Source organism: Heloderma suspectum, chromosome 13 (genome assembly GCF_057233095.1).
Source record: "Heloderma suspectum isolate Gila_16-S chromosome 13, 16-S_ref, whole genome shotgun sequence".
NCBI classification, from domain to species: Eukaryota; Metazoa; Chordata; class Lepidosauria; order Squamata; family Helodermatidae; genus Heloderma; species Heloderma suspectum.
Window position 1 is genome coordinate 16,749,803 of NC_139470.1, and position 15,945 is coordinate 16,765,747.

The window sequence follows — 15,945 nt, forward strand, 5'->3', positions numbered from 1 at the left end:
CCCGCCCCCTTCCCAGGAAGAGGAAGGGAAAAAAAAAGCATGCGGAGCAATCTGTGAGAAGAAGCACACAGCTAGTACCATCAAGAAGCCAACCACCAATCGCAGGAGCAAGTCAGGGTATTGGCACAAAAATAGGTTTGGTTGCCTCTCCGGTGAGGCACAACAGACCTATGACCTTTCCTGTCCATAAACGATAGGTGGAAGCACAGGCCTTGCTCCCAGCCCAATCCCAGAGAGATTCCCAAGCACAACGCAAAACCAGGAAGAGCCCACCTTGAAAGCCAAAACAGACATTCCTTTAAATCTAGCAGCTATGGGTTGTTATTTTTTCATTTTTACTCTAGAGTAGGCACAGAGACTGCAGTTGGGATCAGGAACCTAGCGTGGAGGTGGCAGGGGGGGGAGCGTTTAACATTTGGATTGGGCCCCCCTGAGCCTACCCTAGAGTAAAAACAAAAACAAGAAGACGTCGCTCCTAGACGCAGATTTAAAGTAATGTCCGTTTTGGCCCCGAGTGCATATGTACGGTAGTGTAAAAGCGTGCAGGCATAATCTGGAGGAGAAAGCAACAAACTTTGTTTTTAGGCTTGTCACATTTAGGGCTCAAATTAGCAGTAGGGGAGGTAGAAGGACCTTAATCAATTCCACAAGCCCCGCTATTTGCTTTCTTTAATTTTAGCCATATTCTTCCCCCCACCCCAATAGCCTGCTTTTAAATAAATAAAAAAATCAGTAGCTAAGGGGGTCAGGGCCAGTAGAATAGGTAAGGGGGCTTTGCCCCTGTAATTCCAGCATTGATTTATAGCCAGCCAACCAAACAACGTATTGAAGCCTATCAGGATCCGTGCAACCCGCGACAGTCACCATTTCCCACATACAGCTGAGGAATGGCGACTTTTGACAAATGGACCATGCTTCCTTTTCTTCAAGCGCCCCTGTGGTTTTCCTGGCTTTGACATCGTGGCCTACAGGCCTTATCATCATTCCTGGTGCAATTCAGTGGAACGATGGGGTAAGGCAGCTTGCTTCCCTTAAGGCAGGGTCTCTCAAACTCGCTTTTTAAATTCAGACCAACATACACACACTCTCTCTCTCTGCATCCTGGATGTCCAACCCTTTCTGGGCTCCCTGCAACTTTAAAGCCATCCCTGACCAAGATCTTCCTAATGAGCACACATAGGGGTAAAATCCAATGTAAGTCCTACTTAGAGTAGACCTGCTGAAATGAATGGGACTTAAATAAGCCCTTAAACCCCATTCATTTCAGTGGGTCTACTGTAAGTTATGTTGTGTTAGATTTTTCCCACAGAGTTCCTGCGCATGGCCGTCCAATGGTCACCAGCTGCTCTACAGTAGAAAAAACATTGCCTCCATTTTAGAACAGAGAATGTCTTCAGATTGACATATAGGGACATTTTTCTATCCTGCTTCTGTGTCACAAGAACAACACTCAAGTTCCCAGGAGGGGGTAAGGGGGGGGTCTCCAAAACACAGAAGTGGCTGCATGCCCAAACCTCAGAGGTCAAATGGAAGGATTCTTGCCAGGGGCATTGCTAGGCTGGGACCACAGGGCCCGAATATATTTCCTGGGATCCCAGATCTGTTCCACAGAACCGAGTGTTCACTGGTGCCAATAGAAGGGTGTGTTTGTTTTTCTCAGCTTAAGTGCCGTGCAGGCGGCAATTTTCAAGAGGGATTGGAGGTTGGGGGCACTTTAAAAGAAAATTCTCATTGGAGATCCCAACCTATCAGGGATCATGCAGCTACTGTGATGGCATTATGATGCCACATAACCAATCGGATTTGGCTGTGTGACAATGTCATGGAGCCAGTTCTCACATGTTGCAACACCCCTCCCCAACAATTCTTCACTTCCATTGGAATTAAGCTGAGAAAGAAACTTTCTCCATTGACTTGGGGGCCAATCATCCCCCAGCATTGGCCATGCTGGCTGGGGCTGATAGGGATTGTAGTCTAACACAACTGGAGAGTACCAGGTGGCCTACCCCTGCCCTACACACATTATCGTTGGTGCAGAACTTCAGTTACATCAACATACAAAGCTTTTCTCTTCCACTCTTCAGCTGCATGGGCCTGAGCTAGCAACCCTCAATGTTGAGTCTATGAAGTCTCCATCACCATGAAGAGGTGGTAGTGATGATGGCTAGCACCTTGATATTCTATTTTAAAAATGCAGGAATGACTTGCCAGTATAAGAATACCTCGTCTTGACCATAATGGTTCAAGTTGGGAGTAGGTAGTTCCAATAAGGTAGATAGCTCCATCATCAAGTAATGCTGCAGGATGATCTAATACAATGGAAGTAGACTTATGCAGTCTGGTCTAGATGAGCGCTTATCTAAAAAGAGATCTTTCATCAAATTGCAGAGAATACAGTCACAAGGAATGTATTGAACTGGAGACAGACACTTAAGGAACTGACTGTACCTTACACTGTTAGTGTAGTTACTGCTATGAATACAAACTGCATCAACAGGGATACACCCAGTGTGTTTATGGATGAATGTATTTACATGAAAGGGCTTTTGGGTGGCACCAAAAGTGTACCTTTTTTGTTTGCTACCCCCTCCTAGCAGCTGCTTTGTCATCTTTGTTTTTAACATCTTCTCAATAGAGCTCTCAACCAATCAGGGATCATACAGCTGGCGTGATGGTGTTATGATGCCACCCAACCAATCAGATGTGGCTGTGTGACAACATCATGAAGTCAGTTCAGAGTGAAGACAATGCTTTCTGCCCTCACTCTGAACAGGTGAATATTTCAGCCCCAGTTTGCACCCCCACCCCCTACTGAAGTTTTGTTTTTAAGAGAGGTGCTTTTTTTGCAGGGAGCACAAGTGACCTTTCAGCATTCCCTGTTTCAGATCAGTCTTACTTAACTACACGCAAAGCTATTTGTGTGAAGTGTCACCCACATAGTACAAGCAGTTTTAATAATACAAACAAAACCACTCAAAAAGGAAGGGAGCTGCTAGTGTGTTTGAAATTGGCCATACCACACGGGGAGCCAATTTCACACAAATCGCTTCTTTTTCCATGGTTTGCCACCCATGTCACATGGGAACATTGGAAGCTGCCTTACACCAGGTAGACTATTTGTCCATCTACCCCAGCATTGCCTATTCTGATTGGCAGTGTCTCTCTTGGGTCTCAGGTGGGGACGTTGGAGAAATCCGCAATGGATTCAAATGAGTTCGGAGTTCTATGAATCCAACCTGTGGCTTTTCCCAAGTCACATGGATTCCACAGACTTGCGAACTGTTTTTTTTTTACTTTGGAGCGGGGATTTGTGCTAATTCGCATTGGCACTAATGCGCACTTGCACTGATGTGAATTAGCACTAATGCAAACTACTGCTAACGCGAATTAGTGCGAGTAAAATGATGTTCTGGTTTAAAAACAACCAATTCCATCAATGAGCAGACAACAGAATGAAAGACACCTGACAATCCACGAAACACAGACAAAATGGATTTAAGAAAATCCATAAATCCCTAGTTTCAGGCAGAGAGAGGCTGTTCCCACCCCCAATGGGCTATCTGATCCTTTTTACCTGGAGATACTGGGGACTGAACCTGGGACTTTCTGCATGCAAAGAAGCTGCTCTACCACTGAGTTATGGTCCCTTCCACATGGTTGGGATTCTTGGTTGGAACCATACTACCAGTATAAATGTAAAGACCAGTCCTTAGACCGGCCTCACGTAACTTTTCTTCTTCTTTTTCTCCCTTCACACCGTATGGCAAACATTTGCCCACTTTTGCCTTTTATTTGTATTTATTTTTTCCATACGTTTTGCCAACATTTCATCATTCTGCCACTGGTCTAACATCAGAAGCATCTATAGTCCCATGTAAAGTGTTGGCATGCACCGGGGTGGGGCGGGGGGAGAAGCTGAATGTCAAATGCACGAAGGCATCGACTTCACTGCACCAACCAGAGAGAACTGATCCATGGGAAAGTTTTGCAGAACACCCTGGAGTCTGAGACACGGTCACATGGGTTCCACTGGTCTCCTTCAGAGCAGCGCATTATCACAACGAGCAGCAATCCTCTCCGGACGTGAGGTTAGCATTAAAGAAGCACACCACTGGAACGCAGTCACGGTTGCAGAGAAAGAGTTTGCTTATCTCTCGGCAACAGGACCCTCTTCCTTCCAGGCAAAAACTTGTCCCCTGACTGGGCCCCCGCTTAAAAAAAAAAAAAAGGCCTGTGTGTTGAAGCATCGTTATTGGTGAGTGAGAGTAAGAAAGACAGCATCCCATGAGGCAGCAGCAAAGGCTGGCTGAACTTGCCAGCTAAGCTGTTTCCAGTTTAAAATGATGCCCACCCATTCACCCCCACCATCATCTCCTCTGGCATTTCAACTGCGTTTGAAATCATATGCAATTGCAAATGCATGTAACAGAACGCCCAAACCTTAAAAATCCATCCATCAAAAAACAACGCTGGGAAGGTGAAATTGTAACTGGAGGTGCAGCAGGCATGGGTTTTTGCTCTATCACACTGTATTTCTATTATTGTTGTTAGCTGCCTTGATGGGGCCGGCCCTCCCATTCGGGAGAGCAAGGGAGGGGAGCCTCCAGCCCGCAGGCCTAAACCAGCTTGCAGAGGTTCCCCATCCAGCCTGCAGAGACTTCACAGATTCTTTCAGGGATCCTGTGATATCATTTGGCCCACAGAGGGCTGAGTGGAGGGTCATTGCCCCCCAAAAAAACTTGGTTCACCAGCCTTGAGGCAGAGTGAAGGTAGGGAGGTGCTGGAGGACAGAGCAGGATGTGACGCACAGCCTGCCCTACGTCCTCTGAGCTAGCTGGCTGCCTTCTGGTGTGGCTGAGGACACTGTCCTGTCATCAGGGTCCAGGTTAGTTCCCCTTGCCAGTCCAGCCAACTTCTGTACATGGAAAGGGGTGGGGGTGGGGGCAGGGAGGCGCCATTTTGTCCTTTCCCCCGGCCATGAGCATCACTTTGTAGAAAGCCAGGTCACAAATTTAACCAAATAAATAAATAAATAACTCCTCCTCCCTGCCCCATTGACACTTCTCTGCTCCAGATCACTCACCCCACACAAATACACACTCCCCCCTCCCCGCTCTGCACACCCCATTCCAAACTTGTGTTTGGGAGGCCAAACATGCCTTTGGAGCCTGCAGGGCTGGAGGTGAAGAGGCTGGCCTGGTGGGGTGGGGTGGTGAGCAATTTGGATCAGAGAAGCCACGGGCAGGGAAGGTGGTTAAACATCTCCTCCCCACCATTTCTACGCCCCAATCCTTTTTTTTATTTATTTTCTTAAAAGAGGGAGAGCGTGAACAGGAAAGACAGAGAATGGTGACACAATGCAGAGGAGGAGGAAGTGCCCTTATCTTTACTAGTTGAGCAGAACATATTTTGGAAAGTTCTGATCTTTTTTTCCGCACCTGCAGGACAGGTTGCTCCTAGAAAAATACGTGCTTTGCGACTACTGGAAATACAAGAGCTTTGTCTTCCCTTTGCATCTGGTCACCCTAAAGCAGAAGCAAGGACTCCAGATCCCATCATCCCTGTCCATTGACTTGGCTGGGGCTGTTGGAAGTTGAAGTACAACATCTGGAGGGCCCCAGGGTTCCCACCCCTGCCCTAAAGGAAAAGAGAGAGAGAGAAAAGGGGGCATATGAAAAGCAGACATATCCCCATTGCAGTTTGGGATTAAAAGGTGGATCTGGGGTATGAAAAAGCACAACGTGCTCCGTCATCCCTGGGGGGGGGCGTCACTTCCCCCTTGTTACATGCTGCACACAGAACGTGAGTTTCTGTAGTGCTGAATGTGGACTTTGGGACGCAAGCAAGAAATGGTCCCTGGCCGTAGGAGAATAAGGATGGACCCAGCAAGACTGCCACCTTGAAAAACATTTTCACAAGCCACCGCAGAAAAATCTGCGCGCCCAGTACAATTTAAGCTGGTGCTCTCTGCAATGCCAGGCTTCCTATTTTTACACTCTCAGGCATCAATTACATGTTTTCGCCCAGGTGTATGTTGCTTTTGGCCTTACTGCATCATGGACTTCGTATCTGTAACATTGCTAGGGTCGTCCACTAGCCTTAAGACTACAAAACCCCTGATGCAGCACAACTAAGCAAAATCGGCCAGAAGCCACGCTAGCTCTTTACGGAGCAAATGCTTGCCCAGACTTCAGCCAGCCTACTTCCAATTCCACTGCACAAATTTCAGGGAAGCAGAAGCACCCATTTTGCTCCAAAGTCTGCTTTAGATGGAAACACAGCGAAAACTCAAAAGGCAACTCACAATACTCTCTGTGAAAAGAGTAGCCCTTGGGGGAGTCCACTGAGCACCACACAAACCCATTCATACTTTTCGCTTAGAATCCAGTTTTGTTCTTGGTTTGGCAAGAAAGCAAGCAGGGACTAGCAGGAGATGCGAAACCTCAAAAGTAACTCCTTCCTTACAGATCCTTACCACTTAGGAGAGTCCAGTATCCACACATCCCTCTGCAGTGACATACCTCCCCTAAAACAAGGACCGTGGGCGCTGTTTTACAGTCCTTCACAAGCAGGCCAGTTTTTAGCTCCTTCTCCCCCGCTAGTGCAAAAGTGCCTTGAGTTTCTTAGTAGGAAAAAAGAAAAGAAAAGAAAAACGATACACCAGGAATGTTTTGAGAAAACCCACTAAAGACGAGCCCCGCCCCGCCCCGCCCCAAGCCGAACCAACTTTCTGCTCTTTCTCTCAAAGCAGCTGGGAAAAACAACAACCAGGAAATGCCCCAGGCACAAGGTTAGACCGGGCAGGACCCATCTCAGGAGGACTTGGTTCAGAGGTATCGGCAGGAGCTCGCTGTGACCTCTGAAAGGCTGGGATTTTTTAAAGGGAGGTATAAGGAGGGGTGGGAGGAGGAGAATCACAGCACCTTGGTTAGGAGTAAACATTTATGTGCATTTTCCACAGAGTCCTCAGTATTCATATACCATAGAAACGGGGATTTGCTTTTCTTTAAATACCAGAAGACTCCCTAAACAAGAGTTTAGTTACATCGAGGAAAGAGTGGGAAAGTTGGAATATTCTGAAGATGGGAGGGGATTTTCAGTGAACCGCAAGCTCTCCCCTCCCATCTCTCCACCATTCTTGCTAACATACATGGCTACAATCGTATTAGAGAGAGAGTGGGTGTCGCCCTTGCTCACGAGTCTTTTTTTTTTTTCTTCTTTGCAATGGGAACGTCCTTCCTGGAGTGTTCACGATTCCTGCTGAATAGCAGACCCGCAATGAGGATGATCCCTTTTGCCCTTCCGTCCTGGCTTCTTCTCACTGGTCTTGCATCTGCTGCTGCATTTTCTGCAGCATCTCTTGCATTCTCCTCAACTGCATTGAGACAAAAACGTGAGAGGCGTTGACGCTTGATGTCAAAACTTCTGTATCCTGTCTTTCCACCAGTATGGCACTCCCTGGGCCACTTGGATTTCTACATTGCGGTCTCTGCAGTTTGCATTTGCTGCGTAAACTGGTGTAGTTTTCTCATGCACATATTTTGTGGATGGTCGCACTGCATCATGAAGTGTGTAGTCAACCCTGCACACCTAGTAGACTATAAAACCCATGATACATTGTTGTCCTCTGTCTTTTATATTGTACCTTATGTTGCATTTTATTATTTTAATCGTTGTGAACCTCCCAGAGAGCTTTGGCTATTGGGCGGTATAGAAATGGAATGAATGAATGAATGAATGAGAGAGAGAGAGAGAGAGAGAGAGAGAGAAAGAAAGAAAGAAAGAAAGAAAGAAAGAAAGAAAGAAAGAAAGAAAGAAAGAGCGAGCGAGCAGTATGTGCAGGTGAGTTGAAATCTCTTGCCACAGGCTGCTCCAGTTTTTTTTTATAAGAGTTGCAGATTTGTGGTCACGTATGCAATATGTAGGGGAAATCATAACAGACCTCAAAACAAGATTCTGTAACATAATACTTGTAATGGATTATGGCATTGCTCTGTTTTATTACTGTTTTGTTGTAATGCTTTAAGCATTTATTGTTCGTATCGCTCTTACATAGTTTTTTATATTGGTTTCATACTGTATGATACAACATAGTGAACCATTTAGAGATTTAAAGACACTGTGGTATAAAAGTAGTATAGAATAAATAAATGAAAAAATAACAACAAACAAAAACATCAAATAAATCATGAATAAAAGCCATCAAAAATTAAATGCTGCCAAATGCTTGGCCAAGTAAAAACTGCTTTTAGTTTGTGTCTTAAAGATGGCTGGATTTGTACATTCAGCCTGGGCAGCATCTCAAGTGACCAACGGCAAAATGGATCCTTACCTCTTCGTCCTTCATCTTGATCAGCTTCTCCGTTTCGGCATCCGGCGTCGGAAGGGGCAGGATTGGAATGGGGCTTTCTATCCTGTTGTCCTGAGTCAGCTTGCTGAAGCAGGCATGGGGGGAGAGAGAAGGGGGGATTTAAATGGATTTCATCTCCTCTCCAATGTAGAAAGGTTCTCCACAAGCAACATAGGCCCAAGAATCTCTTGCACACCCCCACCCCCATGTTAGGGGCCAACACAAAAAAGTCTCACTGTACCATTCAGACATCAATTTCTGCCTTCATCTATCCCCCCTAAATACTACCACTTGGAGCAGCCTGGTGGCATGGTAGAGCTGGCATTTGTCCACACAGATGAATATACACGTAGCGCATTCAGACGACTATAAAGCAAAATAGACCTGGAGTGCCTGGACATAATTTTGGAACATTTTATTCAAGAAATAACAAACCTTGGTGATTCCTGGGTTTCCTTAAGGATCTAGAACAGGGCATCGAACCTCTTACAGGGCGTCGGACCTCTGGGGCCCTCCAGATGTTTTGGACGTCAGTGCCCACCAGCTTCAGCCAACATGGCGAATGCTCAGGAATGCTGGGCTTTGCAGTCCAAAACATTTGGAGGGCACTCATTGGGGGAAGGCTGCGTTATATAATTTGAGGATGGGACAGCGTCATCTTGACAGCATTAGCACCACCTCACCACCAGATGTCACTATTAACTGCAACTAATTATAATTTGGGTTCATTCCCATTTTTTTCTCCTCTCTCCCCATATACTAGGGAAGTTGGAGAAATCCATTTGCGGGGTGGAGCTCAAAGAGTTTTCCTAGGTTTGGCCTCTCGGACTTTTTTCCAGTTCCCGCTGCAGCCACTAGGGCCAATTCGTGGCTTTTCCAGGCATTTTGCACATTTCTTTCCGCAAATTCGATGGTAGTTTGTGCAAGTTGCTCCACAATGTGCGCAAATTGCAGAACCTGTGCAAAAAAAGTTCCCAGAGCTCAGGGAGAAGCCCAGAGCTTGGCTTGCAAATGCAAATCGACTCATACATGCCGCAGAACTTCACTGAGTCAAAAAAGAACCAGATTTCCTAGTGACAGACATCCCCACTATATACCTGCTGACTGCAACAATGTAAATGTCATCTCAGTGAAATGAACTCCCATGTTAGGAGATATGCCACTACTGCATTAGGTAACCACATGACCTACCCTAACACATCAGCAGAAATGCCATATGCTATTAGGGCGGTGCATTCATTTTGGAACGAATGAAGAGGAGGAATGGACCAAATGAGGCCAGGCTCTGATTGACCAATGCCCCAAGCACATAAGGAGTGGGATACTCATTCATAAATTTTTTGTTTTTCATTTGGAATTCATTCAGAGTGAGGGCAGGGATTAAAACACACTGGACCCTGCACCGTCAAGGTCTTCTCCATGGTAGCACCTAGGTTGCAGAATTCACATCAGATGGAGGGTCGCCTTGCTCCTTTGTTAACGCTTGGACTTTAAGAATTAGTTTTCATTCTCCCTGGGACTTTCCACATACAAAGCATGTGCTCTTTCATAAGGGATGGACATTGCCCATTCTCTTTCTTAAGTCCTCAGAATCATTATATTGTGTGTGACCTTTTTATAAAGGAAATCAGGCCAGTTCACACGATCAAAACAGCCCACCATGGCGGGCTGCGGCATATGCTGGCATGTAACAAGATTAATTTGCATATTCAATGAATTTGAAATTCCTAAATTCTGAATTTGAATTTTGAAACTGAATTCTGAATTTCTGAATCCTGAAATTTCTGAATTTGATATTTCTGAATTTCCTTCTGAATTTGCATATTCAATGCCTGCCCGCACCCTGTCATGTCATGCGAATTTCAGGGACCATAGGTTATGCAAGGGTTAAACAATCCTCAAATAATCCGTGGTCCCTCCTAGGGTTATGCAAGTGTCATTTAACCCTTGCATTCACAGTCCCTGGGTTCGCACAACACAACAAGCCATGGTTGGGTGTTGAATAATCAAAATGACTGCCCATACATGCCACGCCATAGCATAGCTTAAGTAAGCCATGCTGGGCTGTTGGCTCGTGCGAATCAGGTCACTGTCATGCTTCCTGAAGCAGGTCAATATATGACAGCCATGTCTGAAAGGGCTGGATCCACCCACATACGTTCACCACTGGATGGACTAGAGCCTCAGGGGGACCCACCTGGTCATCTGCTGGATGCACTGCGCTCGGTAGTTCTCGTAGTGAACATCACAAGTGACGTCCTTCAGGTCATGCATGTGCGTTCGGATCAGCATGTTCCGCAGCTTGACGAAGTCGCAGTGTGCCTGGTTTTCAACTGGGGAAGTGGCACAAAACAAGAGACAATGCAGTAATTCCATATCCAGCAAAAGAGGATCTCTAGGGCTGAAGGTGTGTAGGGAGGGAGGGAGGGAGGGGGAGAGGGAGACAGACAGACAGACAGACAGAAAGAAACAGAGGGAGGGAGGGAGGGAGGGAGGGAGGGACGGAAAGAAAGAAAGAAAGAAAGGGAGGGAGGGAGGGAGGGAGGGAGGGAGGGAGGGAGGAGAGGAAGGAAGGAAGGAAGGAAGGAAGGAAGGAAGGAAGGAAGGAAAAAGGAAAGGAAGAAAGAAAAGAAAAGAAAAGAAAAGAAAAGAAAAGCACTCTCTCTGTGTTACACCACGCTGGCTCTTTTTCCAGTTACTGCAGGAGTGGGCAACTCATGGATCAGCAAGTGTTCTGGCCTACAACTCCTATGACCCCTCACCATTGTTTATGCTGGCTGGGGCTGTTGGGAGTTGTAGGCCAAAACATCTGGTGGGCCACAAGCAGGAACCCAAAATCAATAAAAAGTAAAATCAGCACAATAATACAAATACAAACAAATGCCATAAGAACACAATAAAAAAACCACACAATACAAAAAGTGTCCATCCACAATACACAAAATCTCCCTCACCCCCACAGCCTAGAATGAACACCACAAAAGCAACCCACAACAGTTGGGCCACAACTAATGTCCAAATGCCTAAAATGGCAGGCAACTGTGTTGATCCATAACAACAAACCAGTTCTAAAAAACTATCATGCTAGAAGCTGATAAAGCTAATGGGTCTTAATGATTCATGCAACACTACGCCACCTCACACAAAACACTTTACGTTACAACAAAGAACAACATATTGTTGCTGGGAAAAATTCATTTCCCCACCACCACCACCAGCTACTGTGAGGATTGCAGCTAGATTCAGAGGGGAATTCTGATGGGGGTGGCAGATGTCAGCACGCCTGCTGAGAACGAACATGCTGGCACACTACGCCACTGACTGCTAGAAGACCTCTCCCCTCCAGGAGAGCTGTGTAGCTCTCAAGTCCACGGCTTACCTTCCACGATGCCCCATGGGTAGAGCCGCCCTCGTACTCTCTGCCCCTTGGCTTCAACCACCGTGTTACTGCCGATGACCGCGAAAGGCGCACTCTCCTAGGACAGGAAGAGACGGGGAATGCATCACCTGGTTTTTGTTGATGGTTTCGATTGTTGGGAATCTTGCAAATTCATCTGCAAGTTACTGGAAGGGGGCAGTGTTGCAGTTCCTTAGTTCATGGGAATGTTAGCCACAGCTAGCCTTAAGGACTCTACAGCACTCAACGTGGTTTCCTGTTGTTTTGCTCTCCCCTTCCTTCCCCCTTTCTCTCTCTCTCTCTCTCTCTCGCTGACCTTCTCCATTGCTGGGGACACTTGTGTTTGCTGTCTTGTTCCTGCCTCTGTTATAGAACATAAACAGGCTGAACAAACTCTGTTTTCTAAAAACTCTACACAGTACCTGCATAATATATGCACGCATATTGTGAGTAAGCTATTTTTACCTTTTTCTTCACTAAAGAACAGTGTGGTCTCCTTTTTAGTGTTGTGTGCATGCAGGACTGGAAAATGCTCATTCTGTTCTGCTTTTTGTTTGTTTTTTTCTCTGTTAACTGCCTATCTAACAGAAGGCATCGTTACCAAATAACTCCCATCATTGATTACTACGTGTATGCATGGTTTTATTTTTCCCTGTTTATCAAATTGATAAAATTTACAGGTACTGTTGTACACACAGCTTGGGGATAATCACCAGGGGGGTGGGGGTGGGGAGAATTAATTCCAACTTAGAAACTGCCAAACTTGCATCAAACTGTATTCACATCCATTCAGAAATATAATGAATGAATGAATTCACCTGTCACTAATGAATTTTGTGCAAACATAATTTTTAGAGATAGAAAAAGGAATCCATGGAAAATAAAGCCCCACAACTACCACAAGACAGTTCTAGCAACATGGAAAGAACCTCGGTTCGAGCATATCCCTGTACTGAAAGTCACCACAAAGCCCTGGACACATGTGAAGCAAGAATGAGCATCTCAGAACATGTGCAGAGAGCATTTTTTCACACCACTGAACAGCATCCGCTTGAACCTATGTGAGTACAACTCCCAGCATCCCCCCGTCAACTGGCAAAGAATGATGGGAGTTGCAGTCCAACACATCTGGAGGGCTCCAGGTTGTATTAAAGAAAGTCCCTCCCTCTGTGAACAGGGTGGACACATGAATGAGGTTTGCCTTCAGCCCAAAAACACCAATTTCAAATGATTTGTAAATAGAGTCGTCTGAACACTTGGCAGCTGTACTCTTGGCCAACGGAAGCCTTATCCCCAGACAACCAGCAACATCTTCATTTCACCAATATCCATGGGAAGGAAGAGAGTCCAACGGGCCTCTCTCATCTTTGAAGGAGTTGCCACCTCCTACTACCCCAATAGCACTGCTCAAGGACTTGAAAGGTTGTCACAGAGAGGAAGGCCAGGATCTCTTCTCGATCATTCCAGAGTGCAGGACACAGAATCATGGGCTCAAGTTGCAGGAAGCCAGATTCCGGCTGAACATCAGGAGAAACATCCTGACTGTTAGAGCAATATGACAATGGAACCAATGACCTAGGGAGGTGGTGGGCTCTCCCACACTGGAGGTGTTCAAGATGAGGCTGGACAGTCATCTGTCAGGGATGCTCTGACTTGGATTCCTGCATTGAGCAGGGGGGTGGACTCGATGGTCTTATAGGCCCCTTCCAACCCTACTATTCTATGATTCTATGTTCTTATGTTCTTAGAACAATATGACAATGGAACCCATGACCTAGGGAGGTGGTGGGCTCTCCCACACTGGAGGCATTCAAGAGGAAGCTGGACAGCCACCTGTCAGGGATGCTTTGACTTGGAGTCCTGCACTGAGCAGGGGGTTGGACTCGATGGTCTTATAGGCCTCTTCCAACCCTACTGTTCCATGATTCTATGAATTCTGCCCCCAAGGTTATTTTGCCTTTTGGGGAGCCAGTTGTGCAGTGGTAAACTTTGAAGTGCAGACACGCGTGATGACAGTCCTCTAAGACAGCCCAATTCTCCCCAAGGAGAGTCCAAAAATACAGAAGTTCTATGCAGAATTTTGCCAATTAAAAAAGAAAAAGAAGAATTAATTGCAGATTAAAAAGAAGAAAACAAAGGCCCCCAGAATATCTGGGGAAGATGGCGCAGTTTCAGAATAACAGAATTGTGGGGTTCACCAGCTGCCACTAGCCTGGAGAGCAATCAATGCTCCCTCCCTGCAGCTGTCTTCAACAAGACCATTCGACCCCTGATCATTGGAAAGGCGTCACTGGTGTCATGCTAAATTTCCAAGGGCGGGAGCTTTGTATGACTATGTCTATAACCACACCCCCAAGGAAAGTCGAAAAATCCAGGCAGTGGTGTTGATCCATACCAACAAACCAGTTCTAGCCATTTTCATCTCCACCAGGAGCAGGTCTTTTGTAAAGCTCATGGGTCTTCATTGTCCATTCAAGACCGAGCCACCCCAAAATACTTTACATTACAACAAGCCACAACATATTGATGTTGAGAAAGTTCATTTCCCCCATCTACTGTGAGGATTGCAGCTAAGCTCAGAGGGAATAAGGAATGCTGGGGGCGGGGGGATTTGACAGATGATGTCAGCATCCTTGCTAACAACAAGGCGCCACTGTTGCGTCCCTGTGAGCCCAGGCTCCACTCCACCACTGTTCGGACAGAGATATAGGAGCAGGGCAGCAGAGAGAACTTGCCCTTGATGCATTCTTTCAGAACCTCGAGGGTTTGAGCATTCAAATGGAATTCTTGAAGGGACCAGTGTGGTTTGGGGGCGTGCATAAGGCCGCCTGCCCACCCCTAATGACCATGCCTCTTTTGGACTGTAGGATCCCCCATACACAGAACTGGAAATGGTGCAAAGTCAATAGGGCAGATCTTATTTCCTGCAAAATCTGTACCTTAGAAGCAGTTTTGCCATCAAGCCCTCTGAATTCACTCTCCCACCTCCATTGGCCATTTAGCCTTCTGAATCTGGATCTATAATGGCCAAGTCTTATGGGGAAAAAAATCTGATTGCTCCTTCCTCACCTTCAGCTCTCTGTCTTGTTGCTTGAAGTCCTCGTCTTCATCAGAATCACACTCGGGAAACTGGTAAACTTTAATTCCAAACTTGTCGATCTCTTCCCGGATCTGCGGCGGGATATCCAAAGGAGTGGAGAAAATAGAGGAAGCACAGACAGACATTAGTTGTGGCTTGGTCCAGCAAAGGAACACTTTTAAGGATCCACTGGAACATGACAAAATGGTTTCAATTCAACATTCCAATAATTTCTGTGGAGAACACCAGGTAAAGGCAAAGGTCGCTCATGTATTGTGGCTAGGGATGCTGGAGAAATCCGAGATGGACTAAAAGGAGCTCGGATCTCTAAAAATCTGACCTGCAGAATCCGCTGAAGAGCAACCCCCTCAGTGTGGACTTCCTTTCTGGAAGTTGTTTTTTACTTTCCTGAAATCTACGCATATAAATTCATAGGAAAAAACCTATGTTTCTGCTGAGGAAATGTTGAATGGAATGGGGGACAATACGCTAAATGTAATTAGACAGTACGTACAAAGATAAATTATGTAAATAGTTACGTAAATACTTATGTACTATTTACATACTTTTCCTTAATATGTAAGCCTTAGGCTGTGTGGCAAGTCCTGGGTCCAAATCCTGGACAAGCCGTGCCGGGGGCGGCGGGGAGGAGAGGGAATAGGGCTGCCATACTTTTGACAGACAAGGGAAAGTTGTTTTACACACAACTGATTTATGGGTTCAGTACCTTGGATTGCACCTTTAGAGTTCTGGCGGGCTTTGAGTGAAACCCAGAATGGATTCACAGCCCCACCGAAATCAGAAACACCAGCCTCCACTGCTTTTATCCCTCCCGCTCCCCGGACAACACCACACTGCAACTGGGGTCTGAGGTGGCTGCCATGCTCTGCCTAAGGGTAGGGCCGGCCCTGCAAAGAACCTCGACAATCTATCATTTATGAGTTAAGGGTAATCCTCCTGAGGAAAATAATAAAGCTCCCGCTGCATATTACCTTAATGTGGGAAGCCAGCCCTGTTGCATCTGAGGTCCACCTATTAATTCTACTGAGGGAGGTCTTGGACATCTTGCCCTAAAGTCCTGCCATAATGGCTCCACTCCTCCTGTCCTTGGGGGCAGGG

General features: G+C 46.2%; 1 protein-coding gene across 7 annotated transcripts in view; it reads right to left on the bottom strand.

Annotated features, from left to right (window-relative positions):
* Positions 1-6,369: 6,369 nt before the first annotated feature.
* SEPTIN5 (septin 5) overlaps positions 6,370-15,945 on the bottom strand; it is a 91,884-nt gene continuing 82,308 nt past the window's right edge. For all 7 annotated transcript variants that reach the window (XM_084820424.1, XM_084820421.1, XM_084820422.1 and 4 more), the window contains 5 exons: positions 14,817-14,918; positions 11,730-11,826; positions 10,548-10,683; positions 8,333-8,435; positions 6,370-7,375 (listed from right to left, as the gene is read on the bottom strand). In XM_084820424.1, the coding sequence (XP_084676550.1) occupies positions 7,319-7,375; positions 8,333-8,435; positions 10,548-10,683; positions 11,730-11,826; positions 14,817-14,918 (495 nt within the window). In that variant the 3' untranslated portion in view covers positions 6,370-7,318. The remainder of the gene's footprint in view (positions 7,376-8,332; positions 8,436-10,547; positions 10,684-11,729; positions 11,827-14,816; positions 14,919-15,945) is intronic.